The following is a 17,651-nucleotide window of genomic DNA, read 5'->3' as shown; positions in this document are numbered from 1 at the left end:
GTTGCTCAACCTTCCTCAAACAAACAGTAACACTGTATCTGCCAAAATAAAGTCTAGTAGACAGAAAGCAACTGCTTCTGGGGAACATGGGTTGAAAGGAAAGCTAAACAAACACATTTGGATAAACATCCAGGTATGTTTAAGTTCCTCAAGAGTAGACAATTACTTAGAACTATTTGGAAAAAATCCAGAACCAAGAAGTCCAGTTTTCTCCCTTTTCTTTTAAAATATGACCAAGAAAAAATGAGTTTAACATTGCACACTTTTAGCTAAGATTTCTGATGTGTATCACTGAAGATTTAATTTTTATGTTCCATTATCTACATTCCAAAGTAATGTTCAAACAGTAGTGGTTATTATTAAGTAGTATATATAGAGAGAAAGGATATCACAGAGGTTTAAAACTTTTTCAGAGCAAGAAATCCATCGTAACTGATAGGATTGCTGGGTTATTCTCCACCCTCACTCACCTACATCAATATCGTCTGGATGAATGCTTGCATGGACTGGAATCTGGGAACTGAATTAAATTCCTTATTCCAAGGGCATTCAGAAGTACAAGAAGGAAGAGATTTAACTGAAAGTCAAAATCCTTTGTGTATTTTTGGCACATGTGACTTTTTTTTTTTTTTAAAACCTTCCACAATACATATTTTCAGACTTACAGTAGGATCTGCACCATGGTGTAAGGAGCCTTGCTGTCAGCTGCAGCAGCAAATGATGAGACTTCTGTGGTTTATAGTTCTGAACCTAGACTTAAACCATGATGTGTCCATAAACAGACTATCAGTCTAAGAAACTGTAAAAGAAAATAAGTAAATAAAAGCTGAGGAAAGATTCTCTGAGACCAAAACTACTCCTGTTTGTTTTAAACCTGTCTTGTGTTACCTTTATTTAATATCTCTTAGTTGTCTGTATTGCAAGACAAACTTCAGGCAAGTGTAGACAAGGAGAAAACAAGGAAGTTCGAAACATTCCTTCTGTGCCACTCAGTTTTTTATGGACCTTTCTCCACTCTTAACAGATGTTCTTTTTTTCCTAGAAAGACACTTAGCTTACTTACATTTCTTTTACATAGCTTCATCTTCCTTGCTGACCTCTGAAGCCTTCCCAGTTCTACTATACTGAAAATGGAGAGGCCAAAACTGCACACAGTAGTCAAAATCCTATTTGCCTGCTTCCTACATGAAGTAATGGAAGAGTTGGGGTTTGGAGGGAATAATGTTTTGTTTTGTTTTAAAGCAGGGTGTTCCAATAGCAGCATTGGCTAGAATGATAATATAATAGTAACTCAAAATCTCCTACCACTCCAGAATGCAGCTGTAGTCATCCACAATGCATCCTTCAGTTCTGAGGAGTTCATTTCATGGACAATAGGTCTTAGATTTGTTGAGTGCTGGTCTTCTGCCTTGGTCATCCAGGTGTCATTTTTAGTTTAATCACAGAATATACTGAAATGAAGCAGCTTATTATTTCTTCCTGCCAGAAAGAACATACTATGTATACACACTTTACAAGACAGGACACAGTTATGGTTACCTCTATTTGGTGTTCTCAAGTTACACAAAATAGCTCCGTAACATTAACAAAGAAGTCTCTTTACTTAAAAACTACACCTCCAATGCAAAGCTATGTCTTTCACTTGTAGAAGACACAGTAAATGTTATTAACACATTCCTATGTCGGAGTAGCAGATTTAGCTGCTAAAGGACACAAAAGGGACGGAGCAAGGTTTTGGATCAACCTTAAAAGTCTTGTATCGATGTGTATCTGCAGAAATGCCACCAGAAATGTCATACACATAAATTAATTTTCCTCAAGTAGAGTCTGTTTTGCCCATGACTGTAATTGGTGAATGATCTCTCCCTGTCCTTACCTCGACCCACAAGCCTTTCATTATATTTCCTCTCCCCTGTCCAGCTGAGGGGGGGAGTGATAGAGCAGCTTTGGTGGGCACCTGGCATCCAGCCAGGGTCAAGCTACCACACTAGCTTACTTGGACAAATGACTGAGCTCTCGCTATGACACTTTGCAAAATAAACCAAAAGAGAGGTCCATTCAGGATCTCTCTTCTGTTGGCACTAACTTATCAGTCAAAAGTGCAAGAAACTTTATAGTGAAAGGAGATAAAGTTTTCCCTGGTATTCTTAAATTCCCATCTCCTGTGCTATGAAGGATGGAGATTTATATTCCAGTCAAATCTTAATAATATTACTAATACTCTGTATGCCAATACATACATCTCTTCCAGGGGTTGTTTCACTTCTAAATGGCTTCAGAGGCTTTAATATAGGGGGAGAGGGGGGAATCCTTTAAATAGTTTACATTTTCTTGTCTTCAATTTAATAAATAACCTTTTTTCCTCCCATTCTTTCTAAATTCTCTCTCATTTCTCTCATCCCTCCACATTTTTAAGAAGAGCTGCTATTTATTCCAATGAACTGTTTTGCATGCGTGGCTTAGGACCACCCATAGCAGTTGCTTTTAAAGATTATTGGCAAGGTACTGATTTGGTATGTGTTAGTTCTGGCATTTCAACAAACAGGAAAAGCTTAGTAATAAATTTATAAATTAGAATAATTAATTCTTTGCATCATCTCTTCCCAAGTGCAGAAAGCTCTAAAAAATCTGTTCAGCTAAATGGTGCCTGAGCCTTCCCTCCCATCCTGTAAGAAAGAAATGGGGCTTATGGTGCAAGACATCTTCTAATCTGCTTTGAACTTACTTCAGATTAATACCTTTACAGAACAGCGGACCTCTCCAAGAGAGGCAGGAGCCATCTTTTCTGATCAATACCACCTCATACTGTTACTTGCAGGATTATGCCTAATCCAAATGCATTCTCACAGGCAAAACATTAGAAGGGTTAATCTAGGCATTACATCAGCTTCATACAATCAACAGGCAAATTCCCCGCAAAAATTATCTTTATTTTAAAAGAAACTGAAACCAGACAACAGAAAGCAACAAATTACATACAGTGCTGGACAAAATCTACCATATACATTTTCCAAGAACGCTTGAATTGGATTCTGATATATGTTCTTCTAAAAGGTAAAATATCACATCATTATTAACAAAAAAAATAAATGTCAACAATCTTAATCAGCTTATATTTGCACTGTTTGGATGGCAGTAGATTGGTAACTTGCCTTTTTCAACTCATCTTTAACACTGAAAGGAGAATGTGGACAAAAAAATTCCAAGTCACAAGGCCCTAAAGAACACTGTCTGCTCTAAAGGCCACATACAAAAGCTTGGAGGACAGACTGTCTTTTAAGTAAAAATCCCTCAATAACTGCATATTATTTCATGTTTCAGAAAAAACTATCAAGGAAAAAAAAAAAAAAAAAGAAGAAATATATTAAAAGCTTGCCCTCCGTAAGTTATATGGAAGTTCAGATTTAGACCATCCTTTAGAAGATGAGTGTCTAGGAATAGATACAACATCTCTCATTACTCCAATCCCAAACTGTCTCCAATACAGCAATTCCTGAATTACAGTGCACAAACCTCCGTGTAAAAAGGTGGGGTTGGATCAAAAATTATTTTGAGACAGACAATGTGAACATGAAGAGGAAAATTAATCATGTACAGCAAACAATACAAAAATAGGTATTCCCTGTGATGTTGGGATAAGCCATTTCTGAACCAGGAAACTGAGGGCGACATTGAATACTTTAAGCTATAGGCAGCACCTCTAAGGGGCTGAACACCATTCAGAATTAATTAACTCAGAACTGATGACACACAACACTAGGGCACTAAAGGGACCCTTTATTTCCATATAAAGCATAAGCCAACAAGAAATCAGAGGAGTTCCATACAAACAAGTGAATGTGCATAACTCAAGATGTAGTGTAGGATAGTTATATTGCCTTAAGAGTTCTGCTAAGTACACTTTATTTTCCAATTTTAAGGAAGAATCTATTCTAATATAGAAAGCTTCAGACAAAACTTAGTAATTGCAGAATAACTTTAAAATACATCCAGTTCTACATCCTCCTGCATATATCTAATCACAACCAATAGATACAAAAATTACATGTTTTGTAAACCAAGTAGAGTGTTAGAATAGAATTTTCACACCCATGAGCTTATTACCAAATGTTCACTCATTTGTCAGTGGATAATATTAAGAAATTCATACTAACAGTTATGGCAACAAAATGACAATGCACTTAAGTGCTGCATGTTCTGAAAAGTAGTCAGTTTTAATTACCATGAATTGCTACCATCTCTCATACCTCATTCTATGCAAGATACCATGCCAGCTACCAATCCATAAACAATAATGTTTCACATACTTCATAGAGTAGCTTAAAACACATCGTGATATGAAATAATCTGTATTACATAGTAATTTAATCCCTGGCCACAGGGTTAATGTTGGACAAAGTCTGGAAACTTTTTTCCAATTTGAATTACATACATTAACTTTGCCACACACCACAGCACTAATGCATGTATTACTTCAGACATGCTCTAATTTAAAATCAAAACAAAAAAGTTGTTGCAAAAATACATGTCACCAATGTGGAACACATTCAAGATTGTATAAAAAGTACTGAACTGATATCCCAAAACAGGTATATTTAAGCAGTACATAAGGAAAGATTAGTTTTAATATGAAACAGTCATTTAAGTCACATACAACATGATAAGAAGCATGACTTCCTTTTTTAAAAATGTTACACCAATACTTCTACTGCCAGGCAATGTTTATTTATAAAATGAAAGGGATATATTTAATGCAGCTGTGTTACTGTATTAAGTTGGAATAAAGACAAATATTAAAAAGGTGCTACATTTTAACACCATTGATTTTGTAAAAATCTCAAACCATAAAAAGCATTTCACTTGCAAACAGCATAGGCCCCAAACTGCAAACACTTTGAAATGTTCTTGACTGTGTGCATGCAGTTCCACTGACTTTGTTAATTCTCACATGCTTGAAGTTAAGCCTGAAAAATGTGATTACAAAACTGGTTCTCAGATGAAAAACTTCAGAGGTCACAAAGTATGTCCTTCTTTGAACAGCCCCCCACATTATATTTTTGTTTTAAATACAGCAAATTTTATTACTTTTTTCTAGTCTCTTTCATCTGAAGATCTCAAATAATAACTAGGCCTCTAACCACCCTCGGGAAGTAAGCATTAGTGCCATCTTCTGAAAGAAGAGATTGAGGCACAAACAGTTAACCTTGCTTGTCTCCAGTTGTAGAAGGGATCAGTAAAACAGCCAGAAACAGGATTTTTGATATCTACCCTCTAGCCTATAAGCAGCACTGTCACTTACTGTGACACCAATAAAACAAGTATTTTAAAGAGCAAATTACGTATTTTCTCATTTAAAACTGGTCTCTGGCAAAAAAAAAAAACAAACACCTAAGTATCAAGAACAGTTCAATCCAGTTTATATCTGTTTCCTTCAGCCGGGGGCTGGCAGGGGGAGAACATTTTGGGCAATAGGGGCTGCATTTCTGACCACGATGAGGAGCTATTTCAAAAGGACACAGGCATTTCCCACCAAATGTTAAGGTTTGTAAGATTTACAAAAACTTTGCAATATTTTTGGTGTGCAGCACCAGTACAGTCTAAATCACTAGTAATGAAAGAAGCATATGATAGTTGAATACAAATTGTTTCTTGTAGAGTACTACAAAAAAACTCACCTATTCTAATCAACCCTCCCTCCCACCCACCCTTCTATAACTAATTTCTAACTCTAACCAGCTGATGTTTTCCTAGTACCTTACTAACAAAACATGATTGTTGTTTTTCCTGTGCATACTTGAACTACTACTAGTCAATACATGCAGAGAAAAACAAACCAAAACCCTCTCTATAGATAAAAGAGTCCAGGTATGCCAAGAGTGTATCAGTAGGGCAAGCATATTGGCTGGATGACTTTTGGAGATCCTAATCAGTCATATCTCTATGATCAGTGTGATAACAAGTTTGGTTTTGTTGTTAATTTGTTTTTATTTGATATAACTGGCATTTGCTAATGCCTTGAATTTGTAGGTTAACAGACACAGAAAGTTTACTTAACACAGTACCAGTTTAGAAAAACTGAAATAAATTGTTAGTTTCATAAATACACAATTTAAGGTCTTATAAAATGATATTCCAGTTGATTTTAAGTTTGTAAGAACACTATATTTAAATTCTTATGTCTTGCTAGCTAATATAGAAAACACTTGCCTAACTTCAGGTAGGGTTGAGGAAGAGATTAAGAAATACATGGCTATTTTAAATACAATGTCGGCTCCAAAATGTTAAAACATTGATTGGACTTCTGAAAACAAATGCCCTGAACGTCTTCTCACAACAGGAATGGGGTGTGGGAGTGGGAAAGGTATAGTAAACAGTACGCTTGGGTAACAATATCATCATTGGAGCTTTTGCTGAATTTTCACTGAGCAAAATTTTTTATTTCATTTACATTGCTGTAGGTCTAAATCAGCTCCATTACCTTCACAATGCAAATTGTTGCAGAGATAAAACTGATTCCTAGAGGAACAGATCTATCTAAACAAGGTTTGATTTAATTTCTACTTTAGATACCAAAAGCAAATTCTAACAGTCAGTCATTCAGAAAACTACTGAAGAATAAATCTCTCTAACAGAGGTTGTTGCTTCATTGTTTTTTTGTTGTTTGTTTTTAAATATCACACCTCTAACAAAACAAGATTAAGTTGTACTAAATAAAGCAAATAGTGATGAAAACAGAAGCTCTGGATCTGCATTACACTTTCTTTACATCTCCATATAGGAAATCCTCAAGATATGAATTGTGTCATTTACACTTCAGACTAATTATTTCCTTCTTCCTGATGAGAGGCAAGACACAAAAGGAGGGCAATACTGCACTTCCCCAGCAAAACAGTACGTAAAACTTTTCACTTTTAAAACAAAACAATGACAGTTATGTTGATCTGCACAGTATCTTCCAGGAAAGTACCACAGTAGAGCCCATTTAAAATCAAATACACTGGTGAACTAGCAAACAGACCTTAATTTTCACTCATTAGCATAGCTTACCATAAAAACTACCTCTTCATACAGACAACTGTATTCTGTATAGGCTCCTACATCATTCATCACCACAGATCTGAACAATTTATCACATTAAGGAACGTGACTAGTACCTGTAATGCTCAACATAGGATTTAATTGCTGACTGTTTAAAAACTAGAAGTTGCCAGCACAGTGGTATTACAAGCAGAGTCTGTTATTACAGCGCCACCTTTTATTAAGTTAAAACAACACTTCTCTATACAGAAACACTCATTTTCAGTTGCATATGCAACTTTATCACACTGCTAAGGCTGAAGTCTTCAAGGATAGATGTTTCCCCACAACAGAGCAAACAAACAAAAAAAAAAGAGGGGGGTATTTTTGAGATCAAAAATAAGATCAAATTACCCATATTAAAATAGAATTCTTAGCATCGCACTTGAAGCTCTGGTGCCATTCATACTTGTCAGTAGGATATCAAGTTTAGCAAAGAAGCTAAACTTCCTATTACTTGCTCCTGATGTAAACTAAACTCAACTGATGTGAAAGCTGTATTTTTCTTCACCCTAGATTTCCCACCCCCTCACTGCAGGACTGGCTGAGGCAGTGGTGGGAATTCAGTTTTAAGACTTTGCTGGCCAAATTATCTTGCAATTTGGAGCCTGTGCTGAGCACACTCTATTGCTTTGCACCCTCCTTCATGCCAAGTTGACTGTGTAAGCTCAGGATGACCAAGCAGGCTCTAGTTGAAAGCCCAAGAAGATGGGCAGGACTTTCCCTGCACTGGTTCATTCACAATTCTCAGGCAGCACAGAGATGGGAGGCTAGAACCATCAATGAGAAAGGATGAGAGAGAGGTGCATGATTGCACAACTGTGACAGATGCAGAGACTGTATCCTAATGCATGTGCTTCAGATAAATAGTTACTTATGCAACCCTAGCTTTGGTGTTCTCTGGATTTAAAGCACTGGACTTCATAAACTTGATGTGTTCTTTTTCCAAAGTAATCATATTTTGTAACTATTTCCAAATACTGCAAGACCTAGCAAGAGTCTTCAGCAAGTAAGTATTTGCTGAGAAATCAAAAGAGATCATTGTCTTTTCGAGGAAATATAAATGCGTAAGAGTTAGCAGGTTTCATTGTGTTACTAAGCATGAAGTCATCAATTTTTGAATAGTGTGTTAATGCTTTACTTCAAAAATAGGAAAAAGCACATATGAAATTCTCTGTATTTTCCCTAAAATAAAAACTATCAGTACTGCACATTCCTCCATGTCATCTCCACTATATTCAAAGAAAGGACAGCAAGAACATTAGTAATGGACATTCACACACACCCCCCACTCAAAAAAAAAAAGTAATGAGTACTTGCAAATATAGTACCATTAAAATCAAGCACTAAATGCTAGTGTTAGTTAACACATTAACACCAGCAAATTAGGGGGTATTCATACAGGCACATTTTTGCCTTCAGTAAAATTGTCAATGCACATCCTACTTCTGATCAATTGTCAGTTATGTTTTACAGTTTAATCAGAAACAAAAAAACATTCCATCCTGTAAAACATTTGCACACATAAAACTAAGAGTACAAAAGCTGAGATGGAAGTTTATGAATGAAAACAGACTAAGGAAAAAAAGATGACAGCAATCAAACACAACCGATTGTCTGCAGAAAGCGAAGTACCCAATTTGTAACCAAATCTTCGTAGCAAGTATTTCAACCACTACCACCAATTCACATTCTTAGCCATCTGTATTCAATGTAGGTGGTCCTGCAGTCTCTCTCGTACGCATTAACTGGACATCTTTGTCAGCCATGCAAGTATCACAACCCCATACTGCTGATGCTTCTGCTGTAAGAAGGCCATAAGCTGACTCGGTCATGCCTGTACAGATCCGATGAAACCATTTTTGACAAGAGGCTTCACACAGGATGGCATCCTGGTCATCATTAACTTCATGTGTACAAATCCCACATGGATAGACGGGTTCAGAGGACGAGTGACCATGACGACTGGGATGAAGGGGTGTTTTGCTGCTCTTTTCAGAGTTGCATCCTTCAGCAGTACCTCGAGGCTGGCGGGACTTACTCTGAGTCCCATTTGAATGGCCAGCATTAGTGTTATCAGCATTATTAGAATGGCTATTATCCTGATTTACCACATTGTTTCGAGTAACATTTTTTAGGTCACTGTTACCTTGACTTACAATGTCCTCTGTCCTGTGATGATGCTGATGAGCAGCAGTGTTCTGGCTGGATGCCTTGCTTGCACTTTGACTAAAGTCTTGCTTTTGAGCTGATGATTTTGTCTGGTTGTACGTGTTTGGTGGAGGAACAAAAGAATGGTTTGACTCTAGCTGAGAATTTGGAAAATTTGGATTGTTTCCAGGACCAAAGTTAGATGGCATGTCAGGGTGAGGTATCTGACCAGAATGACCAAAGTTCTCACCAGGATTTGGTCTGAAATGCTGACCAGGCATATTGACATTTTGATTTATCTGACTACTACTATAAGGTGGTTGATTCCCAAAACCTGGGTTATCATGTGGACCAAAGCTGAAAGAGTGGGGTCGGCTAAAACCCATTCCCACAGGGTTTTGAGGAAGGGGATGTGGTTGGTTTCTGAGGGAGTAAGAACCACCATATGGCGAGGACACTCTGGGCAGCATGTGAGGTGGCATTCTGAAAGTGTTATAGCCTCCAAAGCCAGGATAACCAGGATTACTAAAATATGGATTTCCTGAAGGAAGTGGTTTATAAGACACAGTATTATAGTTGTCATCAAATGGATTTGCAGCTACAAGGTGGTCAGAACTTGGATTCAGCGGTGGAGCATATTCAGATGGAGGAGGAAATGATGATCCCTAAAAATATTTTAAATACAACATTTAAATTAGTTTTAGTATTTCCCTGCAAAACAGACGAACCATAAAGGTCCTGGATTAGCAGTACTACTGCTAGAAGAACTGTTCAGCTGTTGTGTAAAGCTCACCCACTGTACCCTGCCAGGCTGTCTGAAATTTCAGTACAGAAGCAAGAGAGAAGTTTGGGCTCCACATAACATGGTGATTTATAGTAATCTCAGCGTTTTAAAAATTGTGCAATTGCACAACTATGCTTCTGAAAATACTACTTGATATATGACTTCTATTTCTTAATCTTTTACATAAGAAAAGCAACAATACAGAAAGCCATATATCACTTAAACACAGGCACAAAATATTTCCGAATGTTGAAGAGCAGATTTAAAGCATTTCCTTAGTTTCACTTTGGGTTCATTTTACTGAATATACATCTCTTAAGACACCTGACTTCTATGAGGGTATACAAACCTAATATTACTATAACGCTAAAAACGGTATATAGAATACAGGAGTTGCATACAGGAATTTTCTATATTCTGTGTACCAAATAGAGGTGTCCCTTATGAGCATTCAGTGATGTGGAAGGTCTGCAAAGCATAGTCTGTAGGTATAAAATACAAGGATTTCTGGTTACAGAGCATAATCAACTGTTTAATGGAGCCCAGAGGCTGTTTAAATGTCATCAGAGTAGCCATACAATTGAATTTCTTTCTAGACTAGCCTGTGGGGAACATCTAGCTGCTTCACCCTCACAGTAACTGTGCTCACAGAAAGCTTTTCCTCCTAAATACTAATAAACTAAGACTGAACATTTTTTTTCCCCCAAAAAAATTTCTGCTGTGCTGCAAATTTTGAACCTGTAAGAAAAAGAGAGGAAACTAATCTGCATGTCCTCTAGAGTTATCACCATTCCAGAACACAGGAAAGCTCCACCAAGAAAGAGGTCTGAAACCCCTAAATTAACTGAATATATTTCTCAGAGCATGTTTCACCATGACTACTTTAAAACAAAACAAAAATTAAGGAAACAGATCCACATCTCAATGGAATCTGGACAGGCCTAACAAAGTGATTGTTCGACCTACATAAACAAAATTACTCTCACTGGGCAGTACCAGATTAACAGATACTCTCACTCAAAGCTGAATGAACACACAAAGGAAAATTCTGCACTACAGATACCTAATTGCTTTAGATGTTTTGTATTCAGGCTTCTTTTCTGAAAGTAGAAACTGTATAGAAATGCCAAATTGCAGGGATTCACTGGAAAGGAGCCGAACCTGCCTCACAGCTTTTGCTTGAAAATTACTTGGGGAATATACCAAGAGTTTGGTCAAAGCATTAACAAACTGTACTGATCCATTAGCCCACAAACCTACACATATAGGAATAAAAGTAAGAGGAAAAGTAGTCTCACAGCAACTACTCATGCTGTACAGATTTCTACCAATGGCTACAAAGTCATTAAAAGAAAGTCTGTGTCTGAATCAAATCCATATGGTAAAATACAAGTTGTTGCAGTCTTACTGTGCTCCTCTCTTTATAGGTCTTTGGCAACCTACAGAGATTAAAATAACTTCAGTGAGAATAACTAGTATTATCAAGATTTCAACTTCACAGTACAAATGAAATATTTTGTATGTAACTGCTACTTGTGAGAATAGACTGGTATTCCGAACAATGCAAGACAGTCATAGCAGCAAACAACATCTGAGTGCACTATTTATTAAGAATCAAAAGAACCAAAGGGAATTTACCTGTGTATTTGCTTTGCGCTTTTTCTTATCAGGGCTTCCAAGTTGTACTCCTGGTCCTCCTAACCCATCCAATCCGCTGTCACCACCTACAAAATTTCAATCAGTGCAATACTGCATTAGTTTTCTTACAGACTGTATTTTAAGTTTGCCTCTGTCTGTCATAGCAACAGATATCTGTTACAAACACTGAACTTGCATTAATTCTGGTGCCTTACATTGCAAATCCTTAAGGAGTGAACATCTGGAGGTAAAAGTTAGCATACGTTGCATACAGCTATCTTACTCTATTACCACTTTAATGCCCAATTCGTGCTCATTACAGTTGGCATAAACATTTCCATTTATTTTATGTTTATCTGTCCCTTGGTTCTTAACATCTCCACTTCACCAGTTAGAAGTATTTCTTGTTTGCATAATGCATAAAACTTTCAAAAGAACTGCTGAAAACTACCCCTAAGATTCACCTCCTATTTAACTTTCACAGACATAGCATTTATCAAACTCACTACACCAATATACAACAGTACGTTACAATACGCCATGAAGGGAAAAGCAAACAGTAATAGATCCATGAATGCAAACCACTGAAAACCTATGTTGTTTAGACAGATCTCTAGTTTATCAAATTGAAATTTCACTAAATGCAATCCAACAAAAAAAGACACCTGCCAAAAATGAGAGGGGCTCTAAGTGAATCTGCCCTACTCTGCAGAAACCTCATAGAATAATTGAGCACGGATGCTCTGGCACAAAAAGAAGTAGAGAATGTTCATTTTATCAATCGCTCAATCAGACTTGACTTTGAGCAATACAAAGAGATATCTGTACTTCATCTGGTATTCTTCTTCATCATTCATAACAGTGGGACAAGCTGCCCAGGTTGTATAAATTGTGGCTTTCATTTTTAAAACCCTAGCTAGACCATAGACCAAAAAAAAAAAAAAAAAAAAAAAAAAAAAATCTAGCACATTCCTTATTATCCCAGTCGGCCTTCCTTCATGGGGCTAAAGTGGGTTTGCCACCATATGGGAATGCAAAGAAAACCCTGAGCTGAAGTATGAAAATCACTTTGGGGTGATATGAGAGCAACACGTGTTAAGATACTAACATCATTACATTAAGAAACGGTATGTTAATTCTGTTTTCTTTTTTTCCCAGGGCTGTTAAGATAATAACTTATTTGCTCTTTAAAAAAAAAAAATAGTAACAGTATAGGACAGTAAGAAGTGGGCAATCCAACCTTAAAAATTTACTGTTATTTGTTTAAAACTCGTATTCAGAATACATGTCAAACTTTACCAAGATGCAAGCATAGAGCTGAACACATGGGTTTGTCTTTATTACCAAAGGCGACCTGAAGATAACTGTGAATTATCAATAGTAATACGCAAAGAAGCATAATGTATGATATTACGCCACTCTACGTTAAGACAAGTATTCTCAGCAGACAACTAAACCAGCTTTAGGACTATTCAATAAAGTAACACAAAATCTCTTTTCACAGGGAAGAAGCAGACCTACTGTATACAGACTGAAATATCCAATAGTTATGTCAAATACTCCTGATCAAAGGAAGCCTGGCAAATTTTCACTTCTAGCACTTCCTTCCTCCTCCCCTCCTTTTCTGAGGTTTCAGGGAATTTACCAGTTCTACCTCAAGTAAGAATCCAGTTCTGCTTCTGCTTTAATAAGTTCCTTTCGGCTTTGGCTGCCACTGTTGAAATTTAATTTCATTTTTCATTATACATAAGGAAGATACGTGGACATCCCAAATCAACACCCATCAAATTTTAAGTCTGAATTTCAAAGACTAAGGCATGAAGTCATGATCATGTTCTCAGAATAAACTCATGCTTGAGCATAGCATATCGCAGTGTAACCCATCATTAGAGTAACCAGGGATTACTCTTAAAAAAAAAAAAAAAAAAAGTCCTTTTTGCCTTGATTTAGAATATAAAATCCTGCATATACTTGGCATGCTATGAAGCACTGGCACTGCATTAACTGTAAATACTAAATAATCACAGCATAAAGTTTTACATAAAGAATGATGGCAAATCTCCCTTAAATTCCAAGTCTATCAATCATCTTCTTGATAAATTATTTGCCCAGAACTGTCCCTGCACTTTCCTTTAGCTTCTTCTCCAGCATTCCTACACATTTATCATAAATTCAGTGGGAGATTGTACTGTGAACACTATTACCCACAACTGCGTAAAATACACTCCTGTTCATGGTCCTGTACTCTTAATGCATAAAGAACGTTAACCACTGATAGCAAAACATCATAAATATACAGATTTCTTTTAATAAATTCAACAACTAGCAGCACAGATATTAGTAAATCTGTGATCAAGTAGAATACTGAGGATCATATGCAAGTGCTGTTGTACAGTAGCATAAGTTAAAACTTTATAAAATTATGTATAAATTCCCTCTCTGGGATATCATTCTTCAAAAACATAAGCATATGAATATTAGAATTCCAGTGACAAGTTCCACCGATTTCTACATGAATTACTTACATGGGCGAAGCCATTCATATGCCTAGGTTTGCAGAACTGAGTCCTATGTCTGGAAAGGTACAAAGCTTTTGTATTTGCAGTTCTCACTGTGTGAGGCCAATGATTTAATTTAGCCCTATGAACTTATATTTTCCCTGTGGATTTTATAATGATTTAATTTATACATGAAAGGAAACAGAATGTTAGTCCTAGCATACCTCCAAAAAAAGAGTGAATAAGGGTCATTTTCATGCAGCCAAAATAAACTTTCCAGAAAGTCACTTTTGGTACCTACCACACAGACTTATATTAAAAGGTGTACTGAGCATTTTGGAATGTTGCGCTAAGGGTGCAAAAAATTATTTCATTGTACGAGACTAATTTTCCAGGAAAAAATACAATCCTTTTGACTGGGACATCACATACATAATGGATCTAGAGATATAAATACATATTTGATAACTATTCCCTTATTAAATAACAGATAAAACTTATTTCACCCATTTACATTTGGGAAAAGGAAAAGAGGTTAAGTCCCGTATCCTTGTCTACTTCATACATACACAAGACAAGATATTTCCACTGTTAGTCAGGAGAACTGCAACTTGTAGTTTTATTTACATATAAAGAGATTATGACTTTGCATGTAATTTACACCATACTTAACATACTGCAAATACACTATGGAGTATTTTCATACTCACTGACAAATCTCTGTCTGGGTTTTTACAGGATGGATGCCAGAGTCTTTTTAAGCAGTGCTTTATCTCAGTAAGAACATTTTCCCAAAAAACATAAATGGTCGAATAAACTTTTCATTATAGAGAGAAAACTAAAAAGAGTCTAATTTCAACCAGATTTGGTGAGCCTATTCTGTGGCCCTGATATTGTAAACAGTTTTGATATTAAGCTGTAATTGCATGGAACTCGGTGGGTAACTCTGGCATGTGAAACTGTATGTGCTTAAATGTTTGCAGAATCAGGGCTCGAGAGTGAAGGAGTCTAATGAATCCCAGTCTCCTTTGTAACACTGCTGCGTATTTTCATTCTCTCATTCTCAAGGTTGCAATCCAGCTGTTACTAGAACAGTTTTAGAAAAGCAAACTGTAAATCAGTGACAACATACATAGCAGAATCCACACCTATCCCCACTTACCCAACCCTAAAAAAAGCTTAAAACATCACGAACAATAGAATTCCAGGGGCAAAACAGGAGGCAAGGAAAAGAGAAACAATAAATTGCAGATCTTACCATTTTGCCATGATTTTCACCCAACTCGGTCACCCTAGCATCTTTCATTATGTCATTCAGAAATGCATTTCTGTTTTTAAGGACTACAAGGACACAACTACTGCTACGTAGACTGAAGTGCTACTGCCATTAAAGTCAGTTGCACAGCCGAAGTCAAAAGAGATACCGTATTTCTACCCTTCTCCTCACACGTTGCAAAGAAACGCATACTTCAAACCTCACTAGAGCCATACAACAGCGCTATTAATAAAGAACGCTATTTCGATCAATCTTTCATTTCCCGAAAAAAACAGAACCCCAACTAGAATCAAGCACAAGAGCAAGACCAGGGGTAGAAGAGCGAACACTCAAGTGTAATTTACGGGCTCCGCATCAACACCAACTCGGACATGTGGCACAGCCGACGTATTCCCTTGCACCAACAGTATGCACGCTGCATACTAATGGGCACCACATCCAGAAAAACACAAGAGACACGGCCACGCACCCCCACGCCTCCACTCGCGGGGCACACCCGCGCGCGCAGCGCGCCCCGAGTTTTGCATTTAAAGGCCCCGGAGGCTGCGGGAGCCCGCGGGGCCCGGCCGGGCCCCACCGTGCAAACTTAGCGCGGCTCCCGCGCCGCCCGGCCCCGCCGCCAGCCGCAGGGAGGGACGGCGGCGGGGGCGCGGGCGGCCCGGCCCGGCCCGGCCCAGGCTGCGCGGCGGCCGGCCGGCTGGCTGGCTGGGAGCCCGGCGGGCATCGGCCGTCGGTCCGGCCGGTGCGCGCATCCCGCGGCATCGCCAGCTCTCCCTCCTCAGGGGAGTTAGGCCCCAGCAGCGGCCACCCCCCCCCGCCCGGCCCGGCACTCCCCGTACCTCGGGATCTCTTCAGCGCGATGGGGTCCTTCTCCTGTTCCGCTGACATTACAGACAGCAGCGCATGGCTCCCAGGGCGGCAGGAATCGGGGCTCTTTGATGCTGCTGCTGCCGCCGCCGCCGCCGGCCCGCACCCCGCCCCCTCCGCCCCCGCCTCCTCCGCTGCCGCCCCCGCCCGCTGCTGCCGTAGCCGCCGCCGCCCCAGTAGCGGAGCTGCCAGACTTTGCAAAGTTTGGGCGCGGGAGGGCTCTACGGCGGCCCGCGGCGGGGGCCGGGCGAGGCGGGCCCCGGCGAGCGGAGGGCCGCCGCCCGGGAGCTGCTCGGGGGTCGGCGGAGCGCCGAGCCGCGCCGGGCAGGGCCCCCGCGGGCTGCGGGCGCCCGCCTCGCTCGGCGCCCGCCGCCGGGGCTGCCAGGCCCCGCGGCCCCGCACAGCGCCCCCGCCGGCCACCAGCGCCGCTCACCGCGCCGTGCCCCGCTCGCCGTTGCCAGCCGGCGCCCGGGCCCCCAGGGGCAGCGGCGGCAGCTCCCGCGGCGGCGGCGGCGGCAGCGGGGCGCTCCGCGGGGGACCCGCCATGAGCGGCGGCGGGGCGCGCCCCCGGCCCGCGCCGCCGCTCGGGGGGGGGAGGGCGGCGGTGGGGGGTGGCTGCCGCTCGGAACAAAGACGCCGCGTTGGGGCGGGCTCCGCCGGCGCCAGCGACCCTCCTCCGCTCAGCCGCCGCGGGCCTGCGGCCGCCGGGACAGCGCCGGGCGAGGCGACGTCCGCGGGTCTAGCCCCGGGGCGGGCTCGGGCCGGCGGCGCGCGGCGGCCGAGGGGCGGCGAGGCCGGCGCCCAGCGCCCGGCGCGCGACCGCTAGGGACCGTTGAGCGCGTGTGAGGGCGGGGGCCGGGGCACGAGCAGTCGCAGCCCTGACTGGAAGCGACCGCGGCAGGCGGGAGCGAGGGCTGGGGCCAACGCGCGCGGCCCCCTCTGGTCCTTGCTTGGCCGCAGTCAGCCACGTCGACCGCCGCACCGGCAGGTGCTTCTCAGAGCTGGGCCGGGGCTGTGCTCCCCGGGTTGTTAACGGCTTCACCGCCTACCTCTCGTGCGGCACGTGCTTAACGCGTTCTTCTCGCCTCCAGCCCGCAGCTCCGGTTCCTCCCAGTCCACCGGACGTTTATCTGAAGAGCTGAAGCACCGTGCACCAGCGGCTCACCGGCAGGTAGGTCCATGCTGGCTGGAGGACCCTCTTCAAGGAGGGGCTCCCTCCATACAGGTATCGCCCACCAGTCTGCCCTTTGGCCTGAGGAGAGACACAACCCGTGGGGCCCAACTGGCGGCCCTCACAGTGTTGGTAAGCGCTTCTGAACCCTTGAAAAACACAAGTTGATAGGTAAATCGCTGCCGGTGT

The 17,651-nt window shown here is 40.8% G+C and overlaps 1 protein-coding gene and 1 long non-coding RNA gene across 3 annotated transcripts in view; one reads left to right on the top strand and one right to left on the bottom strand.

Moving 5' to 3' along the window:
- Positions 1–2,909: 2,909 nt before the first annotated feature.
- PYGO1 (pygopus family PHD finger 1) lies at positions 2,910–16,420 on the bottom strand. The gene is made up of 3 exons (XM_069798187.1): positions 16,264–16,420; positions 11,651–11,736; positions 2,910–9,893 (listed from the first exon to the last, which is right to left on the bottom strand). The coding sequence occupies exons 1-3, from the start codon at positions 16,310–16,312 to the stop codon at positions 8,772–8,774; spliced, it is 1,257 nt and encodes a 418-aa protein (XP_069654288.1). The 5' UTR covers positions 16,313–16,420; the 3' UTR covers positions 2,910–8,771.
- Positions 16,421–16,887: 467 nt separating this feature from the next.
- LOC138688028 (uncharacterized) overlaps positions 16,888–17,651 on the top strand; it is a 60,060-nt gene continuing 59,296 nt past the window's right edge. The window contains exon 1 of one of the 2 annotated variants that reach the window (XR_011327073.1): positions 16,888–17,462. This is a non-coding gene — a long non-coding RNA (uncharacterized lncRNA). The remainder of the gene's footprint in view (positions 17,463–17,651) is intronic. The other variant, XR_011327072.1, reaches the window with a different exon arrangement.

This window comes from Haliaeetus albicilla, chromosome 12 (assembly GCF_947461875.1).
Source record: "Haliaeetus albicilla chromosome 12, bHalAlb1.1, whole genome shotgun sequence".
NCBI classification, from domain to species: Eukaryota; Metazoa; Chordata; class Aves; order Accipitriformes; family Accipitridae; genus Haliaeetus; species Haliaeetus albicilla.
This window is presented reverse-complemented; position numbering and strand designations above follow the sequence as displayed.